General features: G+C 49.5%; 1 protein-coding gene across 1 annotated transcript in view; it reads left to right on the top strand.

Moving 5' to 3' along the window:
- The first annotated feature begins 1338 nt into the window (after positions 1-1338).
- The window catches only part of POGLUT3 (protein O-glucosyltransferase 3), an 80368-nt gene continuing 69961 nt past the window's right edge, over positions 1339-11745 (top strand). The window contains exon 1 of the mRNA XM_078657053.1: positions 1339-1632. Within this exon, the coding sequence (XP_078513179.1) occupies positions 1419-1632 (214 nt within the window). The 5' untranslated portion in view covers positions 1339-1418. The remainder of the gene's footprint in view (positions 1633-11745) is intronic.

Here is an 11745-nt window from a genome sequence, read left to right as displayed (position 1 = left end):
AGCTATAGAAATTAAATACTAAGGGGTCCATTAGGATGACGGGCGGACTTTGTCCGCCCGTCATCCTACCGGTGAATGGGACCACCCGCCATAAGGGCGGGGGTCCCGTTGTACATATTAAGATGTGCCCGCCACAGTGGCGGGCGCTTCCCGCATTTTTAACATTGCAGCGGGCGGTGCTGAAAGCACCGCCCGCCGCAATGCTAAAAATGCACGTTGTGCATTTCAATGCACAACATGACAGGCACCGCGAGGTGCCTGTTATGTTGTGCATTGAAATGCAGGGGGGTACCATAGGTACCCCCCATGTGCACCCCCCACCCCCACGGAGTCCCTGGGGGCCCGCAACGGGCCCCTGCAGGGGGACTCCGCCTGAAAGGCGTGCCAGAATGTGCATTGTAATATGGCTGGCGGTGTCTAACAGACACCGCCACCATATTAAACATATTCCGCCCCGGCCGCAAGGCCACCGGGGCGGAAAACAGGCGGGCGGTGATTTTCACCGCTGCGGTCCCCCCCACCATCCTAATATGGCAGGGGGGAATTTGGCAATGGATGTCGGGCGGATTGCCTCCGCCAGGCCGGCGGTGGCTACCGCCAGCCTGGCGGAGGCAATCCGCCCGACATCATAATGGACCCCTAACTGTGAATCTCCATGTAATCTGGTTGAAATTTATGAAGTATAACATTATTAATATTTGTATATGGTATACTAATTGCTCTAATTGATTGATCCTCAGATTTTCTTACTTTTAGAAAAAACTATTTTTAAAGACGTATGCCTACAAATGTATATATACTCTTTTTAACCATTATTTATTAATTATTTAAATGTTTTGACATAACTATCCGCCCCTAGAATGGTGTCTGGTATACAAATGACAGGGAAACCACATGAATGAATAGCACCGCTATGTGATACTATGATTTATCCCACTGTAGAACTCACTTCTTTGTACTGTGAATGTAATGTATTTTATGCAACTTTTATGATACTTAATGTATCGAAATAAAGATTTAATGAAATGAGCGAACTTGACCTGGAGGTATCCGAGCGCCAGTTGTTAGTAAAGACCGACGTAGTACCTGTGCCAAAGCTTGTAGCTAAAGGAAAGCAGCACATCTTTGCTGAGGTTTTTGCGTCGCGTTCTAAGCAAAGGGAGATACCAGGCCAGTTGTCCGGTTCCCTCTGTCTTTGTACTGTAGGGGTCATTCGCTCCTCTCCCCCCACCCACCCAGGAAGGAGGAGCCCATGGGGAGGGGGGTTGCGCGGTCACTTCCCCGCTCTGGATAGGCCCACGCTGCACCAATCACAGACAATACAGTTTGACGGCAACTTCCTTTTAACTAAAAACTCAAATTTGAGGTTTTCAGTGCGGGTCTGGGGAGGGACACGTGTCTCTGCGGCCGAGTGCAGGATGGCCAGCCCGGGGCATCCCCTCTCCGCGCTGCTGCCGTCCCTGGCCGGCCTCTGCCTCCTCCTGACCGCCCTCTCCGCCGCGGGGCCCGTCAGCCCGCAGAGGAGCCTGGTGTGGGGACCGGGGCTGCGGGCGGACATCGTCCTGCCCGTCAGGTACTTCTTCATCCAGGCCGTGAGCCCCGAGGGACACAACCTGACGAGCTCGCCCTCAGGTACAGAGCCGCGCGCACGCCCCTTTGTGACGCTGATTGTCTTATAGCGCCGGTGGGACGCTGCTCGTTTTAAAGCGCTGTCCAGTTTATGGTGTTTCAGCACACAACCCTGCCGGGACAGGCATCTGTGCTGAGCCGCCTATTTCCAATCACAGGGGGGGAAACTCCGCCCCAAACCCCGCCTAGAGTCTCCCAGGAGAGGATCTGGGCGCACAGAAAGCGGAAATCAGATTTTGTCTTTTACTGTGTCGTTGTGTTATAGTTAACACCCATCTCCCTTCGAAATTTATATTGGATTCATGGGTACAGCGCTGCGAAACCACATTGACGGCAATACTGCGCTTTACTAACCGGCGCTAGCATGTCATATACGTTTTTATTCCGGAGGGGTGAGATGATTTTCTCCTTTGGGAGAAACTTGAATCGGTCCTCTGCAATTGTCATTTATTCTCCTAAATGGCTCTCTGCAGGAGAGAGTTAGCACTTCCTTGGCATGCAATCACTCATTGCTCTCCTTCGTGAGAGTCGTTGGCACGTCTCTTCAGGAGGGCAGAAAGCTGTCTCATGCAACCGGGTCCAGGTGTGCCGGGGAAAGCATAGGATTTTAAAGGCAACAAAGTGGCAGATTTGCTAAAGCTGAACACAGCAGCAAGCTACATTAATTTCGACTGGAGATGCAAGTCAGGCTTAATGTAACATGTTGTTTGATACTTTGGAGTGCCCACTTTGGTTGCACCGTTCAGGAGTTAGCACAGCTGAGGGGTCAGTGTGTAATCCTGTACCCTCCAATTGGGTATAAACAGTGGTATGGTGTGTTTACTGCCAGGACATGAAAAGAACATGTCTTCTCTGTGTCATATGTCGCCCCCTGCCTTAGGACTCGGTAGGCCTCCCAGAGAGGCGACTTACACATATGTACAGGGGAAGAAGTGGCTTTACCATTGCTTTCAATGGAAAAGTCATCCTAGCAGTGCATGACCGCTCTACCAGTCTGTAGTAGATGACTAGGGGGACTTGTTTTACTAAGGGGCCTCCTAGGTGGCACAACCAGTTCTGCAAGCCATGGGGTACCCATCTGACTTACATGCCCTGAGCAACGGGCTACCATATACAGGCTCCCCAGCCGATCCCTGCCCACACCACATCTTCCAACAAAGCCGACTCCATCCTCGCACCCAAACTCCGGGACATCATCAACAACTCCTTTGCATCCGCCACCTTCCCGGAGAGCTGGAAGCATGCAGAGATCAACGCCCTCCTGAAGAAACCTACCGCAGACCCCACAGACCGCAAGAACTTCCGCCCGATCTCGCTCCTCCCCTTCCCCGCAAAAGTCATTGAGAAAACCGTCAATAAACAGCTGACAGCCTTCCTGGAGACGAACGGCTCCCTCGAACCATCGCAGTCCAGATTCCGAGCGAACCACAGCACCGAGACCGCCCTCATAGCAGCCACCGGTGACATCAGGACCCTGCTTGACAACGGAGAAACCGCCACCCTCATCATCTTCGACCTTTCGGCTGCATTCGACACGGTCTGCCACTGCACCCTGACAACCCGCCTCCACCACGCTGGGATCCAAGGAAAGGCCCTGGATTGGATCACCTCCTTCCTCTCCGACAGAACCCAAAGAGTCCGTCTCCCGCCCTTCCTCGCAGAAGCCACGAAGATCATCTGCGGTGTACCTCAAGACTCCTCGCTCAGCCCCACCCTCTTCAATGTCTACATGAGCCCCCTCGCAGCCATCACACGCAAGCACAACCTCAACATCATCTCCTACGCCGACGACACCCAACTGATCCTCTCCCTCACCAACGACCCCGCCTCCGCCAAAGCCAACTTCCAAGACGGCATGAAAGACATCGCGGACTGGATGAAGCTCAGCCGCCTGAAGCTGAACTCGGACAAGACGGAAGTCCTCATCCTCGGCCCATCCATCTCCGCCTGGGGCGACTCCTGGTGGCCCACTGCCCTGGGCCCCCCACCCAAGCCCACGGACCACGCACGCAACCTGGGCTTCATCCTCGACTCCTCCCCCATGATGACCAGACAAGTCAACGCTGTGACTTCCTCCTGCTTCAACACCCTCCGCATGCTCCGAAAAATCTTCCACTGGATCCCCACTAGAACCAGGAAAACGGTCACCCATGCCCTGGTCACCAGCCGTCTGGACTACGGGAACACCCTCTACGCTGGGACCACTGCCAAACTACAGAAAAGACTCCAGCGCGTCCAGAAAGCATCAGCACGACTCGTCCTGGACATCCCCCGACACAGCCACATCTCCACCCACCTGAGAAACCTGCACTGGCTCCCAGTCAGCAAGAGGATCACGTTCAGACTCCTCACCCACGCACACAAGGCTCTCCACGACTTAGGCCCCGAATACCTCAACAACCGCCTCTCGTTCTACACGCCAACCCGCCAGCTCCGCTCCACCAGCCTCGCCCTCGCCACCGTCCCACGTACCCGCAGAGCCACCACCGGAGGAAGATCCTTCTCCTACCTGGCGGCAAAGACTTGGAACACCCTCCCCACCCTCCTGCGACTCACCCAGGACCATCTCTCCTTCAGGAAGCACCTCAAGACCTGGCTTTTCGAGCAGTAGTGCCCCCCCCCCCCCCAGCGCCTTGAGACCCTAGCGGGTGAGTAGCGCGCTCTATAAATATTATTGATTGATTGATTGATACAAGGGCCTTATAGGTACGTTAGCCATTCCAGATTAGGTACTGCCAATTTGACATACACTTTAGGGTCAGGGCACTGAAGTCTTATTAGCAGGTCTCGGTGCATTCTGAGTCAATTAATCAGAAGCATTAGTTGAATTACTTGAGGGGTGACCATATAAAAAGAGGCATTTCCTTACAACCTGTTATTGGGTCTGTAGAAATTCTTCAGAAAGCTGGAGGGTGAGGTTCAGCTACTCCTGTGGCTTGGAAAACCACCTCAAATATCAATCATAAAACTGGCAAGGGGGTATTGTGGTAGAATTGCCCCCCTCAATATTATAAAATACTATTGGGCCTCTCAACTGGTGGTGGTAAATGAATGGGCCTGCTCCTCGCTGGATGTCCCCTTCTTCAGAATAGATAGACCTGCAATGAAGCCTAGGGTTACCCTTAGCATTACCTAGAACACAGAAATGCTCTGCTCCCACATATGTAATCAATTTTGAGAGCCTGTGATAAAACTGCCAAGGGCATGGGATAGAGAGGGGTTCTGACAAAAGACACCACCGGGGGATAGGGGACTACTACAAAAGGTTGGTAGCCTCACAGGGTTCCAGAAATATAATGGAATTGGGATAAGCAACTAGTAGATGCCTGGGAAGAGGAGGGATCTTCCACCCTAGAAACGCTTGAGAAGGAATGTGAATTGGCATACACTTAACATATAAATACCCAGGCAAACTTTTGCAGCCTTGTCCCAAAAGACACGAAAATTGAAGACTCCTCCCCATTGGAGGACCGGATTCTTTTGGAAACCCTTCCTCAGAAAGCAATATCTTTAAGATAGAAGAACATAATACCTCACCATACCCACTAGGGGAGCTGGGTGAAATAATGGACAGGGGACTTGATAGACCTATAGAATGAAGAATTGCGAAGGCTTTCTCTCCACCATGAGAGGTGGCAGTTCGGGTACGGTTTAGACTGGTGCAGTTGAAAATCCTTCATAGATCATATCTCATGAGAGGACATATTGCTAAGATAGGTGGAGCCAGAACAGATAGGTGCACCAAAGACTGTGGACAACCACGTAATTTCATACATGTAAAATGCTGGTGCCCTTGACTAGAGCCTTTTTGAAAGGATGTGTGGCTTTGCTTGCCACAAACAACGGGGTTTCCCACAGAACCCAATGTAAAACGACTTGTACTGGATCTATGGGGGAAGTGGCTTAGCAAAAGATCTTCGATAGCTTATCTTTTATGGGAGCAAGACGAGATCAAGCTAGGCAGCATGGTGCAATGGTCTTTCACGTACTAAAGGCATGGAATAATGATACGCACTGTTCTATGATTGCAGATAAGTTTAAGTTCTGAAGGGGGAGGGTGTCCGACAAATGGGGAAAATGTGAATTGAGTGGAAATTGTATAGAGGTATATCATGAGCTTTCCAGGTAAACTACAGGGCTATGTTGACATGATTTATCAAGGGTGATCCATGCATACGACGCTAAAGACAAGGCTGTTATAAAAGGACCTTGTCGGAGCCCCTTACAGAGAACCACAGGGAAAGCAGGGCTTAACTTGGGCCCAACTGTGTGGGCTGTGGCCTTCTACTCCTGCTGTCCTGGGGCCAACCTAATATGAATCCTGAGTAACTGGGCCAAGAACTACTACCCCTTTCAGCACTTGACTCTCAGTGGTAGCACGGGTTGAGAAGACCAAGTCTCTTCAAAGGAGAGGTACTTGTGAGGTATACTAAAAAGGAAGACTCAAAGTACAAACAGTAACTGAAATAAGTTGCTTACCCAGTCAAATATCTGCTTTTATGAAAAACATAGTATTTTAATATAAGCACGCAAAACATGAAGACATTTTATGCAACGAGCGTGGCAATGCTCCCTATATTTAAAGCTGGTTATTTATGAACTTTGAGTTCGTTTGTGATCAATCCACTTAATGGTTGCTTGCTTACGTAGTCTCAGGGGGAGACAAAAGTTGAAGTTTCATGCTTTACAATGTCTGAAGCACTATCTTCAACCACTACCTTTGGAATTGCTACTACCCTGGTAGATTTCCTGCAGTAATGGAATTAAGGCTATGGGTGCGAATATGGGTGCTTGTAAGAAGGGGAGGGCGGAGTGACTGCCATTTGGAAGGTTATGAACACCCACAAACCCGGGCATCGTGGATGTTCACCACCTTCTCAGTGCTTCCCACGCCAAATTTGAATACTTGATGCCAGCATAGGAACGCAAATTGAGTGTGAAAAGACTTTCTCATTTCAAGGTGCATTTATAATTTGAAAGTAACTGTGACCAGGTGGATTGTCCACTAGTGACATGCAGATCATTCCAGGTTAGGCCAAAACATGGAAATCTACAATTTTCATTACTTTCTGTATACGTTGGGATGCTTTTGTGAATGCTGTGAAAAGAGTAACATTAGAAAAATCTTAAGGGTAGGCTTGCGAATCATGAAATTTTTCATCTTTGCGAATCCTTCTCTCCGTGGCTAGCATGGCTGGTTACTGCAAAACAGGAGTACCATTTTGAAACTGTTGTTCCATGTCGCTAAGAAATTCTTGCTGGAAATCGGCAAACAGACCATCTGCTGGTACACGTCTTAAGGATCTTGCAAGCCTGAAATGCTTCCTATAAATACTAAAGTGAAGCATACACTATGCAGGTAAATGTTGAAAGTCCTCTAACAATAGATTGGCATACAGCACCCTCAGCTACAGCCAATGCAAACCAAGGAATGCAGAAGAGACATCTGACAATTTAAAAGGCATGCAGCGAAAAATTGCCTTTTCTATTACTCGAGTTAATGCCACATAAGACTCTCAGACACTGTATTGTACCGTATTGCAACATGTATATACCACTTACTACTGTAATGTGGGGCGCTGAAGCACTTGTCTACATTGTTAGCGGCAACTCCATGTAGGATGTGTGGTTGGAAGTGTATCTTTGTTTTGATCCTATGTGTGAAGTGTTTCCATGTCATGTGTGATGACCACCGTGGACCGGGTTCAATGCCTGTGTGGTTGGTGATGGGTGGTTTCGTGCTTTGAACTGGTACACTACTGGTCAACCACCAGGACCCATATTGGTTTTGTCTTATGTAAGTGTAAGACTGGCCCACAGTATAAGGGAATTCTTATGCACCCTGTGTGAACTACAGTTAAATGCCTGACCACTCAGTGTTATGGTATTAGCATTCATGTGGGCCAGGAGGGTTATAAATTGTATTATTGTTGCATTATATAGCACTTACTGCCCATGGCAAGGCATTAAAGTGCTTTATGCCACACAGTACGCTGTTACTGAACTCTAGATTACCTGTTTTTCTCCAGTGATAGTTGTTGGTTATTGCAGGTTGTGTGCTCTTATGGAAACCATTCCATACATTTACTTCAGTTTCTACTTGGTAGGTTAAATTAGTAGGAGGTAGGCCTGCTCTTTAGTGGGAGGGACTGTGTCAATTCATGCGGCTGCTTGCGGTATTAGTAGATGAGCAACAGAGGATTAGTTAATGTAAGGTTGCAGTGGTATGACTTTTCAATGGTTAGGTTGTGATCTTTGAAATAAGGTGTGGACAATTTGCAGAAATGGAGGCCAACTGGACTGCTTTCCTGTTCTGGTTAAGGGCACCTTTGGTTTTACAGGATTTGCACCTGTTTACATGTTTATGTGCTTGTAGTGTGCAAGAGCATTGTGACATAGCATTTCCATCTATGTGCATTTATATGAGTAGTATGTGCAAGGGCTTTGAGATACAGCGCATGCCTTAGTTGATAAAAATGAGTACACCGTCTGTACAGGCATTTGTATGTACACCTCTACAAGTATGCTAAAACCCTCAAGGGTATTCCTGTTATACATGGGTTTGCAAGTCTGTAAAGATTAATTGTAAGTTACATGTACACATATGTGCACGTATGTAAATAGAAAGTGGGACTGCATTCCAATGCAGCACGTGAACCAGGTTATTAATGTGCCATGTCGTAGGTGCAAGGACGTTTGTCTGACCCAAGCGGTCTTATTTACAATTTTTTCGATACATTGTGCAAAGACCTGCTATGTGTGCCTGATGTGTGCATGTCTCCCTAATCACAGGTGCACAATCTGCGTGGGCATCCGAATGCAGCACATAAATTGACTTGAAAGTAAACTTTCTACATGATGCCCATTCTTTTAAACCATGGAAACCATATGCCTCAGAAAGTGCTGCCAACAATGTGACATCTTTATCATTTTAATAACTTCCTTCTGCTCACGGGGGTGGGGGTACCATACATATCCTTGGGAGACAGTTCAGCTTCAACTTTGGGGCTGTTCCTCTGTTTTGCTTGCAATCTCCCTAACGCCGCCCCCATAGCCCCCAAAACGAGTACAATGCCACTAAATATCTGACAATAGACAAATGCACCCTGGAAAGAAAATTTTTTGCAACCTGTGGCTTCACATAGATCTTTCTGGAAGCACGGCCTGTATGCTTTGAGGAGGGGGTGTAGCAGATCTGTAACAGGTCGATGGACTGATACATGCGCGGACAGAGCTCCCGACTTTGGCACTGGAACCCGGTTCGAGCCTTGGCCCAACATCGTGTGATTCTGGGCAAATCGCTTAATCTTCCCATGCATTAAACAAACGTGAATATGTAATGTAGTTGGTGCTCTTAGAAAGTGCTCTAGTACTTTCGGATCGAGATCCTGCTACATAAGATTACAAAAAAAATACAGATACAGGGCCTGTCCCCAATATTTGCCCAAATGCCAGCTCCGAATAACACCCTTCCAGACTTGCTGTAGGCTGCGTAATCTTCGGCTCTGTTTTTGATCCTACTTTATAATTACTCCTGATATCTGCTTCAGGAATGTATGAATTTCTATTTTTGAATGCGGCCTAGTCAGACGTCTCAGGACTTATCTATCTTGAACTAGTCTTCGTCGTTGCCCACAGTCAACCAGACGACACAATTACTCCATGACGAAAGGCAGCCTCGCGAGCGCTCATTGCGGATTGCACGGCAGTAGCATGTTTGCATTTTGTTGTTGCAACTTGTCAGCTCCTTGGATGGGCGCAGGCAGGCATTCCACAGCCTGAGAGCACGTCGGTATTTAAAACAGACACATGCATGTGAGATACAGAGAAGGTCTGACATGCATGCGGCCACTAGAGATTGCAGCCATGTCCTGAAATCTTAGTGTGTGTGGCCAATGAACCCCCTTCCTTACAGTATACTTACAGTATACAAGCCAACTTTAGAATGGGAAAAAACAGTTTTGCATTTGAGTAAATCCTGCAAGACCCAAAGTGGCTGACCAGCTTCCCCGCTTAAGGGACTTCACATTCGCCTCCATTGCATAGTGCTTCATACTAACGTCGACCCACTAAGTGCTCTAGGTGCAAAAAACTCATTGCACGCTGTTTTTGAATTTAAATGCATATTTGAAGTATACAAGTACATGAAAGTAAAGAAGAACCCAGACCTCGACGTGTAGCATGGGACACATAGAAATTGTTTCAGCAGCAGAAATGTGCCATGCACTCGGTACTGTGGAGTCAGTGTTCAGATATCGCTTAGGGTATTATAGCCGGGGCGTGAACTTTGGAAGAAGGTACCACATAATTATCAGCCAGCTGCCTGGCACCCTTGCACAGTTGTCATTTTATTTCCTTGTCTCAAGCTGGATGCAATCCTTACTCCACTGCGGATTTAAATCTGCATTAAACTGCTTAAAAAACATGGGGTGCACATTGCTGCAAAGTAAACTGTTGCTTTTTCAGATACTTTGTTGGTCAATGTTGCAATACTGCAGTGGAGACACTTGGAGATGATGCTATCCTCTCACAACTTCACAAATGTATGTAGCTTGCAGTCTTCCCTTCCCAGTGCTTTTTACCTTACTTCCGCAGTTTCTAAGCACTGTAATTAACAGGTGTTACTGTTGCCCATGTTAATGACGCACACTTCACCTACCTACCAGAAGAATGTAAGGCTGGAGGGAGGAGCCTAGCTCGCGACCGAGATGGCCGCGTTTTAGCTCGGCTCCGTTCAACCGCCTGCTTCTCTTCGTTTATCCTGTATTACTCCTGCCCCGGGAAGCCCTACTTGCTGTGTGTGGTATTCGAGTCGCTTCGCCGACACTTACCCGTTGCTCCGGTGATCCTGAGTGCTGTCGATCCTGTGCAGCGATCCCGCTCGGAGCCTCCGGGGCGGACTGGCCGGACCTCATTGCGGCGCCGAGACGTTACGGAGCATGATGCTCGGCCCTTGCTGGCGCTGTGGAGCTGGACGCGGGGGCTGATGTGCGAATTGGCCGGCTGTGCCCGTTGGCGACCCGACTGACCTGGGCCCAGAGGTACGAACGCTGCCCCTCGCGGGAGAGCCTACTCAATTGTTCGGCTGAGTCCCCCTTCTGTTCCCCGGCCCGGCCATTTTGAATTTTTCCGCCCGGGCCCGGAGAACGGGGCCGGCGGCACGGGGGGACCGACGGACATCCTTCTTCTGTTGGCTCTCCTTCCTGCCTTGGGGCGCCTTGCCGCAGTTCGGCTGACCTTCCTTTGCTCTGGTCTTACCCCGGCCGGGGTCCCCGAAGACCGAGGACTTGCTGGGCTCCTAAGATGGCGGCCGGCCCTGGGAGTCTCTGCCGGGCCTGGGCGAGCACTGGGGGCCCGCCGCATGGCCCGGATGTCGGATCTTGTACAGATTTTCCTACGCTTCAAGTTGTCCTGGATGCACTGAACTCCTGGCGGACTACCGTGGCGGCGCCTGTTTCCGCTGTGAGGGCGGACCCTCCTTCTGAACTGTGCGGGCCCCCGTCATCAGGTTTGGCCTCCTCGTTGCTGGTTGCGGCTGGTGTGCTCCTGGACTCTATGCTCCCGGCCGGGACTGCATCCTTGGGTCGGAAAGTCTCCGGCGCTCCTCGTCATCCTGTTCGGTTGCCTCGGCCCCTGGTCTGCGGTCCGCTTATCTCCTGGCCTGGCCTCGATGATCTTTCCAGTTTCTCATCGCGTCTACACCCCGGCCTAAAAGCCTGTGCCGGCCCGGCTGGGCTTGCCTCGTTCGCACTGTCCTTGGAACTCAGCCTGCGATGCGACTGTTGTGCTATGCCTTTCCTGGACCTTCAGTATTTTCTTTCACGTTTCTTCTTAGGACTGCCGCGGAACTTACTCCTGTGCCCTGTGTCCCTCACTGTTTGCTCTTTGTTTGTTCGGATGGTTACAACTTTGGACAAAAGCGGACAGGGCTGAAACTATTTCTATATGCGGTAGTCTTGCTTCTTTTGATATGTGACTGACAAGTGCTGTTGTAATGTTGTGTACTTTCTTGAGACTCCTGAAACTTATCCTAATATCATTGACTTTCCGTGGGCTTTACTCCTCCTATGTGGCAGGTGGCGGGATGGAAGCAGATGATCCTGTTTTTTCGCCCTC

This window comes from Lissotriton helveticus, chromosome 8 (assembly GCF_964261635.1).
Source record: "Lissotriton helveticus chromosome 8, aLisHel1.1, whole genome shotgun sequence".
NCBI lineage: Eukaryota > Metazoa > Chordata > Amphibia > Caudata > Salamandridae > Lissotriton > Lissotriton helveticus.
This window is presented reverse-complemented; position numbering and strand designations above follow the sequence as displayed.